The sequence below is a fragment of the Coturnix japonica genome, chromosome 3, assembly GCF_001577835.2.
Source record: "Coturnix japonica isolate 7356 chromosome 3, Coturnix japonica 2.1, whole genome shotgun sequence".
Lineage (NCBI taxonomy): Eukaryota > Metazoa > Chordata > Aves > Galliformes > Phasianidae > Coturnix > Coturnix japonica.
Genome location: NC_029518.1, coordinates 13383433 through 13399682, shown reverse-complemented (window position 1 = coordinate 13399682; position 16250 = coordinate 13383433). Strand labels below are relative to the sequence as shown.

The 16250-nt window shown below is 44.1% G+C and overlaps 1 protein-coding gene and 1 long non-coding RNA gene across 3 annotated transcripts; one reads left to right on the top strand and one right to left on the bottom strand.

Annotated features, from left to right (window-relative positions):
- Window positions 1-1621: 1621 nt before the first annotated feature.
- SEC23B (SEC23 homolog B, COPII coat complex component) lies at window positions 1622-15550 on the top strand. Of its 2 annotated transcripts, XM_015857017.2 has the most exons (20): window positions 1628-1910; window positions 2844-2901; window positions 3502-3588; window positions 3799-4035; window positions 4414-4499; window positions 5256-5400; window positions 5949-6107; window positions 6684-6799; window positions 7606-7729; window positions 8125-8205; window positions 8437-8526; window positions 8648-8754; window positions 8923-9076; window positions 10461-10538; window positions 10781-10942; window positions 11251-11337; window positions 12851-13006; window positions 13488-13553; window positions 14238-14986; window positions 15163-15550. In XM_015857017.2, the coding sequence occupies exons 1-19, from the start codon at window positions 1690-1692 to the stop codon at window positions 14325-14327; spliced, it is 2304 nt and encodes a 767-aa protein (XP_015712503.1). In that variant the 5' UTR covers window positions 1628-1689; the 3' UTR covers window positions 14328-14986; window positions 15163-15550. The 2 variants fall into 2 exon arrangements, with proteins under 2 accessions (XP_015712502.1, XP_015712503.1); XM_015857016.2 differs by having other exon boundaries at window positions 1622-1910; window positions 10781-11337; window positions 14238-14996.
- On the bottom strand, window positions 14465-16248 carry LOC116653205. The gene is made up of 2 exons (XR_004306700.1): window positions 16156-16248; window positions 14465-16054 (listed from the first exon to the last, which is right to left on the bottom strand). It is a non-coding gene; the product is annotated as an uncharacterized LOC116653205 (long non-coding RNA).
- Window positions 16249-16250: the final 2 nt, after the last annotated feature.

Sequence of the window (16250 nt, the reverse complement as noted above, 5' to 3'; positions counted from 1 at the left end):
TCTATTTTGGTGCTTCATTTACTCCACTGCTGTCAGAGTCTGGTGATGTTTCTGTTGCATTTTCTGTTGGACAGCTACTGTGATCTGATTATCTGATCTGTGCTTCTGTGTTCTGGCAGCTGCATCATGCACATCAGTGTCAGCTGAAATTCAGAATGTAGGTATTCTGTGAAGATGTGTTTTCCAAACGAGAAACAGCTCTTCTGTCCTGGTTATACAGGTACAGTGAAAATTTGTGTAGGCTGTTTCGGTGCCCTGAGGATTACAAAAAGCACCAGAGTTAGCTGTTTGTACATAAATACGGATTGTGATTGAAGGCATGATACTGGCATACCATCAAAAAGCACGCTCTTATCTTCCTGTCACATAGAGCAGATTTCTTAGAATCACAGAATCATAGAATCACAAAGCTGGAAAGGACCCACAAGATCATCTGGTCCAACCGTCCTCCCATTACTGCTGCTACCACAAGCCACTAAACCATATCTCGTAGCTCCTCATCCAGACGCCTCTTGAACACTGCCAGGGATGGTGACTCCACCACCTCCCTGGGCAGCCATTCCAGTGCCTGACCACTGGAAAAGTGTTTCCTTATGTGTAATCTAAACCTAAATTCTAAAACTGAACACAGTACACGAGGTGTGGCCTCACCAGTGCTGGGTACACACGGCTGACTACCTCTCTGCTCCTGCTGGTCACACTATATCTAAAGGAGGCAAAATTGTTTCTTTTGAGCATAGCCTCTCGTGCTCCTTCTCTGTGCATGTCTGGACTCATGAATTGGCAATAATGTATTAACTGTGTTTTTGTAACCCTATTGCCCTTTCATAGTGCCCAAAGACATGCTGGAATGCAGATCTATTTGAGGCAACTAGATACAGCTTTCTAGCTATTGTTACCTGGCAGCATTAGAGATGTGATACTGTCTTTGAAAATATGTGTTCAAATCCTGCTTTGGAAGTAAACAGGCTTTTGTACTAACAGGGAAATTAATTACATCGCCTCTTCCTTGTCATGAAATCAAGCAACATCTTGAAAAGTCAGCTCATTTTCATCAATGAAAATGTGCATGTATGGTACAGTCACCTCTCCACCATCTACAATAACAGAGGGCTGTTATTTTTTCCTTCCTGACTTTCTTCAGTTTTCTACCTGGCAAAGCCGTCCCCTTTACGCTGTGCTATGAAATGTCAATGTTTGATGTTTCCAGAAGCACTAAGTGCAGCGTCAGGCTGTACTGTTAATGGAAAGCACAGCTCACAGGTACTGTTTAACATGCCTAGCCTCTTCAGTCCAAAGTTTAAGACGTTAATGGCAAACTTCAAGCTTTGATAGTGCAAACTGTGGTTGATTGGCTGTTTGGATTTCCCCTTTTTTCTGTTTTTTTTTCAGTTTAGTCTGCTTACACCTCTCAGTCGTACCATAGAGCAGTGGTTATTCAGCAGGCGCTGTGTGAGCGCCATCTTCTGCCTCACTGAGGTACGGCTGTGCTGGGACTGAGGGCGGGCTGCCTTTAACTAAGATGGCGGAGGAGGGCGGGTCGTGCAGGTGCCGCCATCTTGTGTGAGGGCAGCCCGCTAGCGCTGAGCTGGCCTTGCTGGGCCTGACGGGAGAGAGCGGCGGCTGTGCGGGCGGGGGCGGGCTGTCGTGAGGTGAACGGGGACATCGGCTGTGAGCTGCTGCAGCCCCATGGCGACCTACTTGGAGTTCATTCAGCAGAATGAGGAGCGCGACGGCGTGCGCTTCAGCTGGAACGTGTGGCCGTCCAGCAGGCTGGAGGCTACGAGGATGGTGGTGCCGCTCGCCTGCCTGCTCACCCCGCTAAGGGAGCGCCCCGACCTGCCGCCCGTGCAGTACGAGCCCGTGCTGTGCAGCAGGAACACATGCAAGGCCGTGCTCAACCCGCTATGGTATGTCACTCTGAGGGGTCGGGGAAGGTGGGGAGCGGCTGGTTTGTGTGACTTGTATCAGCAATAGTGCGGCCAGCAGGAGCTGCCTGAGCCTGAGAAGAGAGGTGTGTCATCAGGGAGGCTGTTAGGCTGGAAATAATAGGGACGTGAGCAATCCTGTTATCATTCTAGAGAGTGTTATGGTGAATGGTGGAACTTAAAGATGCTGTTTATGCTGGTGTTATCCTCTGGGCTGTGGTGTTCACTTGATTTCATGCTTTCTATACGTCCCCTTGCTTACAGGCCAGCTCCAGTATGAGTATTGGTTTTCTTTGGAGTTGTGCTGGGAAAGTAAGAGGGATAATCTTTGTCACAGAGTCATGTTACTAATGTACTTCCTTGGAGCATTGCTTTGGGCTGCAAAGAAAACAGAAAAGCTAGAAAGAGGAAGTAGGAAGAGGTCAAGCCTATGAAGGAAGAATAAGGGCAGGCTTCATTGCACTAGCAGTCAACGTAGTGTGTCGTAATGGGCTGAGGAGAGGAAACTCCTTGAGGCAGAGAGCAGCTAATTTGTTCTGTGTTGGTACAGGATGTGAGTGAATGGCTTCTGCAGCTCTATGACTGCAGTACTTGTGTGCTGCAACTGTACAAACAGTGAGGTGACTGAGATAAGCCTCAGCATAGTAAAAGAGTGATTAGATGCAAATGTTTGCTTACTGCATCCGAAGCTTTGACAGTCTGTTGGTGATCCCTCACGCTAACAAGCCTGGAAACAGCAGGATTAAATGAGCTAACAGGCTTTCTGGCATTGGAACAAGAGTCTGAATCCCAAAAACTATCCGTCGAGTTGAAGTGTCTGGTATTTTGTTTCCTCTTCATCAGCACAGACAGCTATAAAGCTGGGTCATGAAATTGTTCCTGTTCTTATACTAACACCTCACCTTTCCTTTGCAGCCAAGTTGACTATCGGGCCAAGCTCTGGGCCTGTAATTTCTGCTTTCAGAGAAATCAGGTACGTTGAAAGAACAATCAGCATTTTTTTTCTTTTCAGAGGGTATTTTATTGATGATCTCACTGTGCAAAGGGTGCTAAAAGAAACAGAAATTCTGCTTGTCTAGATTTCATCTTGTGGACTTTTCTCTTGTTGAACCCGGGCCAGAGTACTTGCTAATGGGTCTGTTTTGCTAGTGATTTTAATAGCACAAAGAACATGGAAAATAGATAAAAAGCCATTTTATCACATGTGCTTCCAATGTGGTTTTTGGTATGTGACTTTTACTGTTCTTGCCAAGTATGAAGTTTATTAGATTCGGGTAGACTTTTACTATCAGAAACAGTCACGTGGCTAAGCAAGTTTTGGTTGTTGTGGTTACTGCTTGAGTCCTGTTATTAACTTACACTGGGTTGATTAACTGTTGGTAGTGCTGGCCACTGTCATACGTGCTTAGCAAAGCAGCTGTACAGGGCTCTGATGAGTTAACCAGGTTGGTACAGTTGGTAGTAAGTAAAGAACTGAATAAACACATCATAAGCAGGGCAGCCTCTGTACTGCAGAGGAGAGCCCCACATTTCTGCCCTGTAACTTGTCCTAATTCTTGGTCCTATTTTTCAGTTCCCTCCAGCATATGCAGGCATATCTGAAGTCAACCAACCAGCTGAACTTATGCCTCAGTTTTCAACAATCGAATATATAGTGCAGGTAAATCATACATAGGCAAGTTTGTGGTCTCCAAAATTGTATTCTTTGTTATCTTTTGTATGCATTTGTTGTACTTAAGATAATGGAAATAAGTAGCACTCATGTTAAATGCTTCAGATAGGGCTCATTTTATTCTTTTTCTGGAGTCGTTGGGCAAAGTGTCAGCCAGCTTATGTACAAGCCTAGTAAATCCATCTCTCTCCACATTAGCGAGGCCCACAGACTCCATTGATCTTCCTGTATGTTGTCGACACGTGCTTGGAAGAGGAGGACTTGCAGGCGCTGAAGGAGTCCCTCCAGATGTCCCTAAGTCTGCTGCCTGCTGACGCTCTAGTGGGGCTCATCACATTTGGCAGAATGATCCAGGTTCACGAGCTGAGCTGTGAAGGGATTTCTAAGAGCTACGTGTTTAGAGGCACTAAGGACCTGACAGCTAAGCAGATACAGGTATGTCCTGCCATCTGTTAGGCCAGTGGCTTGTTCCTCTTAGCTGTGTTGCAACCACCGCTGCTATTTCAAGCACCAGGCTTTTGGGGAGGAAAGGAGGTTCAGTGCTCTTAATTATTTTTATGCTATTTCACTCCCAACACCTCTCCTGTCTTTTTGCTGCTTTAAGTTCTTTGAAAACATGCATGAGGTAGTTTTTTATCTCACATAGTGCAGTCATTAATGTTTTCCTAATGAGAGTGCAAACATTGATTATTTCAGTTTTTAATTTCTTTAATGCTACAAGGTTATGGGCTTTAGACTATATTGCTTGAAAGCAAACAATGTGTAGTGCTTGATTATGAAGTCTCCTCTGCCTCCTTTTCTTCTTTTCTGTAGGATATGCTTGGTCTTTCAAGGCCGGCTGTTCCTATTCAACAGGGAAGGCCTCTTCAAGCTCCAGAGCAGCCTGTTATTTCGAGCAGGTGAGTGCTACTAAACTGCAACCAGCGAAGAGCAGGGTGGGTGTTTTATACCCTTTGGGATCACACTTCTAAACCTATGTTTTCCAAGAGGTGCTTTTGTAACAAAACGCAAATGGTGTTGTCTTGTCAGAGTTATTGTCCTGCATCAAGTGATGCAAGTGGGTGAGATTTACTAGGGCAGTGTTTTAGCCTTCTGTGGTGTCTTGTTTTTGCAGTTACAAGAACATCATTGCTAGTCAGACTGGATTTCTTCTTGATAAGTATAGCATAGCTGTCTTCAGAAAGCATATTGTTCAGGGGTCAAATGTGTTTAGAGCAGGAACCTTTTTGGTTGACGACTTCATGGGGTCCTTGTTTATGAGTAACAGTTCTTGCTTGGATGAGTAAAATAAACCACAAGAAACAACAATTGGTGGGCAGGTAGTGACCCCTGAACAGTGAAGCCCTATTTGCCTCTGTTGAATGCAGTTGTTTGCTTTTATTCTCCACTCCTCTTTTCCTGTGGCAGCTCCTCTACCTTTTGGTGGACTAAATCACCACTAAGGTCCTTTTCTGTGCTGTGAGTGACTTTGCTTTCTTGTCAGTTCCTGATGGCTTCCTTTGATCAATTCTGTTACTTTGCCTGTTAGCTTGGATTGTCTGGACGTAAAGGAACGTGCTATGTAACATTTTGCTTTTTGTTAAGTCTTCCAGTGTAATTAAAGTGTGCTAGGAACAGGGGCACACTTAAAGTGGGAAAACATTTCAATTTTTCAGGTTCTTGCAGCCAGTACATAAGATTGATATGAATCTAACAGATCTCCTTGGAGAACTTCAAAGGGACCCGTGGCCAGTGACCCAAGGAAAGAGGCCTTTGCGTTCCACTGGAGTAGCTCTTTCGATTGCAGTTGGCTTGCTAGAGGTACTTTTATTGCAGCTGTTTGTTAGGGATGAGCTGGTCAAAGTAAGCACATGGCAGTTTTTGCTGAGACATGTACAGGTCTCAGTGCACATTGGTTTGCAGCCCAGTTACTTTGAGATGCAGTGGCATATTTTGTCTGTGCTGATGTGTGGCATGAGTTAGCACCAGCTGGTGTAGAGTGGGCTATAGGAATTTATATTTAGCTGTAAACTGTGTGAAAGGTGCAGGTGTTTAAAGGTTTCTAATTCTTACATATATTGCCATGTGAAGGTGATTGTATGTACTGTGATTCTTTCTGTTGTTTCTTTGCATGGGTCATCTAAGGTTGAAGTAAAAAGAATTGAAACTGCCTGCTTCCTGTTGTGATGATTGCTGTAGTTTGAGTCTAACCTAGAGGGTGCCTGTCAGGAAATGTCTTGCTGTTTTTCAGGCCTGCCTGTAACAGAGATAGGTCCCAGATGGTGTTGCAGAATAACGTACAGATTCCTCTGTAAAGAAACCACTGTCCTCTCCCTGAGTTCTAATATAAGATCTTGTCTTTATTTTAGGGCACGTTTCCAAACACAGGAGCCAGAATAATGCTATTTACAGGTGGTCCGCCAACACAGGGACCAGGCATGGTGGTGGGAGATGAATTGAAAACACCCATTCGTTCTTGGCATGACATAGAGAAGGACAACGCGAGGTTCATGAAGAAGGCCACCAAGGTACGTGCTGGTGTCAGCTGGGGGAGAAAACACACACAGCAGCTTAGGCTTGTTGTGTGTGCAGGGGGTGCTTAAAGGCAAAATACAAATGCAAGTGTTGGAATACAGAATGGGGTTGGGAGGAAGGAGATGACCCAAACCTATATAGGCAGCTGTCCAGTATCATTCTGTAGGTCATGGAAGTCTTATTTTCTTTATATGGAATTAGTATGTCCAGACATTTGCATGGATGTTCACAAAATGCATGAGCCTTTCTGTGTGTTAAGCTATGAGAATGGTCAAAGGATGGGTGAGAGTCTTATTGTTAGTTACTTCTCCAAGTATGGTCGTGTGCCTTCTCAGAAGTATTTCAGTGTTCTCATCTGGCTGCTGGGGAGCGGAGGTCCTTTTACCTCCTTTAGGAGAGGGGAAAAAATACAAGCCTGTATTCCAAGAACTGGTGATTTCTAAAAAGGCTCCGTTTTCTCTTAACATATGAAAGAATAGTTAAAATATTAGGTGTGAAATGTGCCTGTCAGCTTAGAGGCATATTCCTTCATATTCCTTAATGTTGTTTGTGTTGTCTGTTCTCCCCAGCACTATGAGACTCTGGCCAATCGCACTGCCACCAATGGGCACTGCATTGACATCTATGCCTGCGCCCTGGATCAGACTGGACTGCTAGAGATGAAATGTTGTGCAAACCTCACTGGGTATGTCTGCAACAGGAAACACAAAGGTGGCACTTTTATTTCTGGAGGGGGAGAACAGTTTGGAAAGCAGTTAGTTTTCTATGAAAGCAAAAGGGGGAGATTTGTGTCATTTTATTCTAAATTGTGGTTTGAATTTACCAGGAGTTACATGGTAAACCTCCCCTGATCCCAGGCCACATTTCTGAAGCCTCAAAGTAGCGTAAGAGTTAACACTGCTGGTAGAAAACTCAATGTCCTGCTTTGGAGAAAGGTATTCTAAAGCATGATGCAACATGTCTTGCAAAAATGCCTTCTGTCTCCTTCAAGTGCCCTGGCAGGTAGCAAGAAGATCCTTTGCAGAACTGGTGGGACATAGATCCCCTCTGTTGTGTGTGCGTGACTGAAATGCTATCAGAATAGCAGAGCTTCAGGCATGGTGGGTAAATGCTTTCATTGTGTTGGCCAGATTTCCTCATGCTTAACAGCTCATTTTGCTTTCTTAATGGAGGTAGGCTGAGCAAAGCTCTCTTCTGGGTAGAGCTGTTTGTAACCAGTGAAAACAGGAGCATTTTTAAGGCAGCTGAAGGGATGACAAGAAACATAGCTTAGAAAGCAAGCTGGCAAAGGTGGAGCACTAACTTGTTTGGCTTTGGAGGCATCCATGAATATGTTCCCTGATGCAAATTCTACCTATGCAAAGGCATGCTTTAAAACAGTTTCTGTCTGTATTTGAGTGCATGAGAGTTGGAGGGGTTTGTATCCTTGGTGATATACTTCTAGCTCTCAATTGTTTCAATTCCCTTGCGTGGCTTTTTTTTCCTTCTCAGAGGACACATGGTGATGGGAGATTCCTTCAACACTTCTCTCTTCAAGCAGACCTTCCAGCGGGTGTTCAACAAAGGGCTCAATGGGGAATTTCGGATGGCTTTTGGTGCAAATTTGGAAGTGAAGGTGAGAGATAAGTTTAATTAACTGGCACTGACTTAGAAGTGCAAGTGCTGTTGATTGGAAAAGTTGACTAGGTATTTACGTGTAGAAAATTCTCCATCTTTGAGGTCAGCTGTAGTGCCTTCTTTGGAAAAAGCATCATGCTGGAGTGAGGGAAGGCATTCTTTATTTGAAATTTTATTAAATTTATGGTTAAAATAATAATAATAATAAAAAGCTGAGCTTATTTTCACCAGCTGTGGCAGTAGGGGTGACCTGTGAGAGTACTGAAGGATGCTTTCCATGGTAGCCTTGTATATTCACCTTCTGATTGAAGCTGAGCACCTCATTCAGTCTATGTGTGTTCCATCTGACTAACTTGATTTTTTTGTTTAAGCATTTTTGTTGTCTTGTTCTAGACATCCAGGGAGCTGAAAATTGCAGGAGCTATTGGACCGTGTGTATCCCTGAACGTGAAAGGACCCTGTGTTTCTGAAAATGTACGTTTCCAATGTGAAAAAACATAGAATGTGAGAAAAGGCAGTGCTTGCTAGACTGAGTTCTTGACCCCATAGAGCTGTCTTCTAACTGTATTGCCATCAGTAACTTAATCCGCATCCTGAAGATAAATATACGGAAGGATCGCCTCATGTCTCTGATCAGAATTTAACATGAGCTGGCCTTAACTGCTGCCAAATACAAAAGGCTGTTTTCTTTTCAATTCTGTGCAGGAACTTGGAATTGGAGGAACATCTCAGTGGAAAATTTGTGGTCTGGATCCCTGCACAACTCTGGCCATTTACTTTGAAGTGGTAAATCAGGTCAGCCCTGGCTTTTCTTTTTTTTGTCTTCATTTTTATGTACCGACTGTTTGTAACAGTGTTTTGCTCTGTAGCTTGCAAAGCCAGCCTATGTTGAGGGCTTTCTTTGTTTAATTTGCAGCACAATGCACCGATACCTCAGGGAGGCCGAGGGGCTGTACAGTTTGTCACTCAGTATCAACACTCCAGCACACAGAAGCGTATTCGTGTCACCACCATAGCCAGAAAGTGAGTACCTCATGCTGGTTCTTTGGCAGAATCGCAGAAACTCTGTGCTGGTATTGCTTTAGCTGGTTATTGCATTTGTTGGCCGTGGAGTATTTAGCATGGGGGTAGAAATGTGGATTGGGTTTTGCTGGTGACAGATTTTGCACTAACCCTTTACTAATCCTTTAGCTGGGCAGATGCACAAAGTCAGCTTCAGCACATAGAAGCTGCGTTTGACCAGGAAGCAGCTGCTGTGCTGATGGCGCGGCTGGGAGTGTACAGAGCTGAGTCTGAGGAGGGACCTGATGTGCTGCGATGGCTGGACAGGCAGCTGATCAGACTGGTAAGACTGATGGAGTGCACTGAGCAGCAGTCAGTGATCACTTTTCAGTTAAAGTGATGTCTTGGAATGAAAACACCGTTCTTTTTCCAGACTGACTTTTGCTTCATTTGTGCTGTTTGTGGTCTTACAGTATGTGATAACTGCGAAGGGAGTATGATCAGTAAGCTGGTGATGGGGTAGGCAAGCATCCCATTGTGATGAAAGAGTTAAACCTTGATATTAAAGAAGTAATAGTGAAATGACAATGCAGGTAGGAAGGGACCTCTACAGGTCTCAACACTCTGCTTCATCAGGGCTAGTTTCATGTTCCAGTTAGATGCTGTGGGTCTTGTTCAGCTGAGTTTTTATGATCTCCAGGGATGGAATTTCTCTTGGTAGCCTGTTCCAACATTTGATCACAGTGTGATTTACTGTTATTATTTCTTATATCCAATTGGAATTCTAGTTTCTTCAGTTTCATATTAGGTAGCTATGCACAGTGTAACACTGTATTCAAGACTGAACAAACCTAGCTTTTTAGGGCCCTGTTCCTTTGCCAGCTTGCTGGCATCTGCTGGCCTTGCTTCAGTATATCCATGTCTGTCTTGAACTAGGAAGCCTTAGACTAGATGCAGCATTCAGATAGGATCTCAGCAGGACAAAGTTCAGGGGAGTTATCACTTCCCAGCTAGTTACATTGTTCTGTGCCTTCGTACTGTCTCTCTCTTCAGATTTCACAGGCCTGAATTGCCACAATCCCAATCAGTTCTGTCTTAATCTGAACACTTGTGAATTTCACACTAACAGTTCTGGAACATGAGGTGCTGGAGAAAAAAGGGAAAATATCAAATAAAAATTTGAGCACCAAAACACACACGGATATACTGCGTGCTGAAATGATTGTGGACTCATTTGTGGTTGATTAACACAAAAAATTAAATTTATAAAGATAAAGGTCACCCTGCTAGTCACATAACCAGGCCAAACCAGCCCATAAAACCTTGACAAACTACTTGTTTCCATTTAGCATCTAGTGAAATTTTAGTCTGCTGCTGCTTTAGGAGGAAGTAGGAGATGCTGCAGAAGCATTTAATAGCGTGCAGAACACATTAAGTATGATGATAATTCAATGGGAAAAAATGGGTGGTGCTAGATGCACTGTTTATTCTTAAATAACTTTGAATCTGGATTCAAAATGGAAGATTTTTATGTGCGTAAAATGATAAGGTGGTTATTGTCATTCCTGTAAGATACAGAAGCTATTGACTTAAATAAGAATAGCCTGTTAAGTTCTTGCTGCCACGTTCATGACTTGTTTGCTCTGTTTAAAAACATACAAAACCTATTCCAAAAGACGTTGATTCACAGAGAGATATAAACCAAGTCTGCATTTTGCTTCCAACAGTGTCAGAAATTTGGACAGTACAACAAGGATGATCCCAACTCCTTCAGATTGTCGGAATCATTTTCTTTGTATCCCCAGGTAAGAACCTTCCTGCAACTGTGGGAAAAGTTTGCAAGGGTGAGTGATGGTAAAGCTTTTTGTATCATTAATTAATGCTTTTTGAATGTGTTGGGTGGTCTTGTAATGCAGTGCTACAAATAACTGGTAAGTGAAGAACTCTGGGAAGTTCAGTGGGAGATTGTTTTCAGGGGATTTGCTGTTTACAAGGTGCAGCAGCTTTGGCAGCTCACTGACATTTCTCACTCATCTTTCTGGTGCAGTTCATGTTCCATTTGCGACGCTCGCCATTCCTGCAGGTCTTCAATAACAGTCCAGATGAGAGCTCATACTACCGTCACCATTTTATGCGTCAGGATCTAACACAGTCGCTTATCATGGTTCAGCCCATTCTCTATGCTTACTCCTTCAATGGACCTCCAGAGGTAAGTGTTTAACAGAGAGAAGTGAATCAAACCAAAGTAAAGAGCATTCAGTCGGGATAACATTAGTTCATAAAAAGGTTCTTGTCTATTAGTTTTTCTTAGTTAAGTAATTACTAGCAATGAGGCAATGTACAATACAAGTTATATTTTCAGTAGGCATATGGCTCTCTGAAACATTTGTATGTCAAGCAGCCCTTGACAGACACGACACTCCTCTGTACATGCGAGGCTGAGCAAGTTGTTCCCCTGAACTGTAAAGTTAATATTGTTTTGAGCTTTTAATGACGATTGACCTCTATTTTCCTTAGCCAGTGCTTCTGGACAGCAGCAGCATTCTTCCTGACAGAATCCTACTGATGGATACTTTCTTCCAGATAGTTATCTACCTTGGTGAGGTATGGTGAGATGTATTCTGAACTCTCCTCTTCCTGCCACGCATGCAAACAATGCTACTGTTAGAACAAAATGAACCACTTGCAAAGCATACCCCTGGCATAGTGACATCATATGCATGTTGCCAGTTGTAATGAATAAAAATCCTGCTGGAGTAGTTAAATATATGTTCTGCTGTGAGAAATAGCCATCAAGTTAGCTTGGAAACAAAGGGGAACTTTCCTTGCTGTGCCTGGAAAGGGCCAGAAAAACCTGAAGCTAAGTAGAGCAGAGAGACCTGCAGTTTGATTTGTCAGATATATAATTGGTTGCTGGGTTTTGACACTTAAATACTGCCACTCTGAAAGAAATCAGTTATGAATTTTGCCAGCTTCTGCTTTTTAAATACTGGATCTTCTTTACAGCTGCTCCTGTACTGAGGTGTGGGCTCCTTCTGAACCTCCAGACTTAGATCAATATCTAAAGCTTTGGCTTTCCAGTGCCTTTTTGGTATAAAGTCCCATAGATCTGTGTTGGAATCCTGTCAGGTTTTATAAGGGAGCACTGAGCTGCTGCAGCTTGATGATAGAAACATCTCACACTCTGAAGAAGTTACGATGTAGAAGGTGAAGGTGGCTTGATTCTCTCTTCTTTCTCTAGAAATGTCCCTTTTATTTGATTATTTTTTTCAGTTTTGTTTAGGGAGCACTTTTCATGCAGTTTTTTCTACCTAAACATGACATCAAAAGGAATTTAAATAAACTCAGCTTGGCATTTGGTCTGACCTTCCTGCTAGTGAATTTTTTGGAGAGGTGTTTTAACTCTTCTCTTTGTTTTTGAACTGAGCTACTGACTTTTTATGACTGCTACGTTTCAAGTTTGGCATGGTAACTTGTGACTGCTCCATTATTGTCTCCCCTCATTCTTCCATGTGGTATTTGTCCTCTCTGAAAAGTGAGTAGTGAGTTGTTTGGTCCATGCAAACAGAAGTTGGATGATGGAGTCAATAGTGACAATAAACCTTCCCAGGTTACTTCAAACAGTGCCTACCTACCTCAACTATTGGGAAGCAAGAGACTCATCAGCTGGGTAAAATTAGACAGTGGAAATGTTAAATATGTGAACTGCAAGCGTATAGAGGGACTATCAACTACATGTGGATCTTGGAAAAAATATAAGGCAATGGCTGTTCCACTTAAGAACATGTCAGATTTGGAATGTCATTGATTTATAAATGCTTTATGCTTTTAATTTGAGGCAAGCAGAAGCATAATGGCTTGAAGTTCACTTTGAACAATTTGCTCTTGTACTGCACAGTCTGCTACCCAATTCTGTGTTTAGTGCATGTTCTTAACTTAAGGAACAGACAGAAACTAAACAATGCTATTGACAGAATAGTGAAAGCGTGTGTTTGCCCTGCTCTATGTAACCAGAAATGCACGTGATGTTCTGTTACCTTAAGACGTGCTGATTAAAAAGGGGAAGTCTGTAAACATCTCTGCTATCTCTTCATTTTTTCCCTGTGCTTGTGAACAGACTATTGCACAGTGGCAGAAAGCTGGTTACCAAGACATGCCTGAATATGAAAACTTCAAGCACCTGCTGCAAGCTCCACTGGATGATGCCCAGGAAATCTTGCAGACCAGATTCCCAATGCCACGTTATGTCCACACTGAACATGGGGGCAGTCAGGTAAGTAAGGAGGTTTTTCCAAGAACCTTCTCTGTTGAGCAAAGCAAATATCTGTCTTTTCTTGCTTTACTAAGTAAACAGTTCCGTAAATTAAACACAACGGTAATTTAGCTCTTAAAAGTACAGAGCTTATAGATTTTTCTCATGTTTCTTTCAAAACAACTTGTAAATCTGTAACACGTTGTAGCAGTACTGTTATCTTTCTCATGGGAGTCACAGCTATGTGATAAAGCCTTTCCCAAATGTTTATCCTTTCAGAGCACTGCCATTAAAAGTAAGCAGATTCTTAGTTTTAAGTCCAGTGAAATTGTTTATGAAACAAAGCTATTTCTGAACTCAGAAACTGGCTTCAGTTAAACAAGTACTTCCCCTGTAAAAGCAGGAGAACATCACCAGTCTTGTATCTGAGGAGATAAGTCTTAGGGGAGCTGACATTTATGTCATACTGCTCAAATGTTTTTCCCATGTTTTGTCTTTATAGGCCCGATTCCTGTTGTCTAAAGTGAATCCTTCTCAGACCCACAATAACCTCTATGCATGGGGACAGGTAAGCAATGGAAGAGCCACTCGTGTTTGGGAATGCTGTAAAATGTACATTCAAATAATTGTCTGCATTGTAGCTGTTCTGTTTTATCCCATAGTATTTGGCCTCAGACTGGGAGTGGGTTGTATTTGTCCTGCTCTTCTTATCTAACAGCTTTTTGCAATATATATGCGGTTGGCTTTGAAGATCTTTGGAACAGTGCTTTGGAATACAAGAAAACAAGGTTATTTCTGTGCTCCAAATGGTCTGTGATGAAATTACTGTCTGACACTGTGGTAGCTGTAGCGTTTTAAAAGACAACTGTGTGAATAGGTTTGTCTCTAAGGCAGGTTAGATTCTTATTCAACCTGATAATTGACATCCACTAGCATACAGATACCTATAGATCTGATTTTTCTATGGATTATAGTTTTTAATGTTTTCTGCCTTGTCTCTGTAGAGGCTTGAGCAGAAACCTTCCTAATGCCTTGGAAGGAAGAGGCTTTTCTGCAGTAGTGCAGGCGGCACTGAAAGATACTTTGGATGCTTTTGTCACAAAGTAGCACCTTTTCTAGTAGTCTGCCCTTCAAGGGGAAAAGGTTCAGCAGGCAATTAGCTTCGTGCTGACATTTGATTTGCTTTTGCTTAGTCCTGAGGGCCAGCAGCACTATTTCAGGCTCAGTATTTATTACCTTAATTTATCCACAGGAATCAGGAGCCCCAATCCTGACGGATGATGTCAGCCTGCAGGTGTTCATGGACCACCTCAAGAAGCTGGCTGTATCCAGTGCGGCGTGACTTGATGGAACCCAGAAGCACAAATGGGATCGTTACTTATATATCAGTGATGATGGGAGAGGAACGATTTATTTACATTTCTTTTTAGACTGAGGTTTTTAAGTATTAAATGAAATAAATACACGGGGAGAGCTTAGTACTTTACCCTTCTAGATACTAATTTATTTGTATTCCTTTTTATCTCTGTTGTTTACACTGCTTTTCTCATACCGTATCAGGAGCCAAAGTATGTTTTATGTGGTGTAGCTTAATCCGTGATGATCTGTGGGCTGAGGTGGTGGCTTTAGGCAACCTGGGGCTGAATCAGTGGTGAATAAAACTGGCTAAGAAAGGCGTTAACACTGAGTGCTGGTCCCCACTGAGCTGTGTCAGTGCAGAACACTCCTGTCTCTTGGTAAGGCCGAGGCCTCAGCGTGCCGCCATCTTCCTCTTCCTTCCCTCAGCTTGGGCGCATGCGCGACCCCACACACAGCCCGCCGCCATCTTCCCGCCCTCCTAGCGGCAGCCCGGCGCACGGCAGGCCATGAGGGCGGTGCGGGCGGCGGTGTGGAAGGCGCGCTGGGCGCTGCTGTACTCCATAGGCGGCTGGACCATGCTGGGCGGCATGCTGCACTACAGCTACTACCACAGCGGAACAGCCGAGGACGGCTGCGGGCACGGTACGGGACGGTAAGGCCCTCTAGGCCCGGGAGGGAGGCTGGGCTTGGCGAGGCGGGCATGCGCACTTGGAGGGGAAGACGGTGGGGGAGTGTGGTGTGTGAGGGCTGTGTTGGCCCGAGGAAAGGATGGCTCGTTTTAATGCCAAGTTCTTTGTTTTGTTTCTTTCGCTCGTTAGAGAACAAAAGCGATGATGAAGAGCGCTCCAGAAGTGTGGTGGTTACAAATGCACCCCTAGGGATCCAGGTGACCACGGTAACGACGTACCACAAGGAGCTGCCTCCTCTGACGCGGTTTCTCCGCCGTGTAACAGCCTATTTCACTGCCGGCAGCGGCCCGCCCCCTTCTGAGGGCTGAGCACTCGGGACATGGAGCCTTGTGCTGCAGAGCGGAGCCTGAGCGTGTGTCCATCGCCTGGTACCGCCCCGTTGGCTGGAGAGGTTCAGTTGCACTGTTGGAACAGCAGCTCAATGGCTGAAATTCCTCTGCACAACTCGCAGGCTTCTTGTCCGTTCACATCAATGCTGTTCTTTGCACACGTACTCATTAAATGTGAACTAGGTGCAGCGCAGTGTTGTGAGATGCTGGCGAGCTGCAGTGCTGCCCAGCTGCTTCAGCAGCTGTTTGGTGAAGGTTTCCCAGCACAGGGGCTGCTGTGCACAAGCTGCTCCCACAACAGATTGGGTCCAGAATAAAACGTTAAGGAATTATTAAGCGGGAAAGAATGCAGTTTAATCTTTGGGGTGTAAGAGTTGCTGTCATCCTTCAAAAGAAGCAGGCGGGGTGTACAGCTGTGTCCCCTGATGTTCAGCTACCTTAGTACCCCCCTTTACCTCTTCTTTCTGTAGTTGCTCTTAGAGCTGCTGTTGCTTTATAGGATCTTAATACGTGCTGCCTCCCCTTGTAGAGTGCTGTCTCCCTGCAGTGGCTGTAACCTTCCTTTCTATACAGTTTCCCCCAGTCCTTGTGGGCATATTTCCTTCCTTCAGGGGCTTCTACCACTTCCTATAGGCACTGCATCCCTTCAGAAGGAAGCTCTAGTTTCCATGGTGCCAATGGACGCCTCATTCCTGTAGAATAGAATGGTACGGGTGTGCTGGTACCTCCAGTTGTGCTTTCTGTAGGTACTGATGAAAATATAAGGAAAGAATGTGAGAGGAGCCCTCCGTACCCATCCATGTAGGCGTTCCGTCCCCACACAGCCCCGTTCCCACAGGTGCCCCTCACAGGGGCTGCCTCTCTATGCCCCGCCCGTATTGCACTGCG

Coding starts and splice junctions, on each gene's coding strand:
- SEC23B (XM_015857017.2), top strand. CDS start 1,690: ATGGCGACCTACTTGGAGTTCATTCAGCAGAATGAGGAGCGCGACGGC. Junction 4,036..4,413: donor TGACAGCTAAGCAGATACAG/GTATGTCCTGCC, acceptor TCTTTTCTGTAG/GATATGCTTGGTCTTTCAAG. Junction 8,527..8,647: donor ACTTTGAAGTGGTAAATCAG/GTCAGCCCTGGC, acceptor TTTAATTTGCAG/CACAATGCACCGATACCTCA.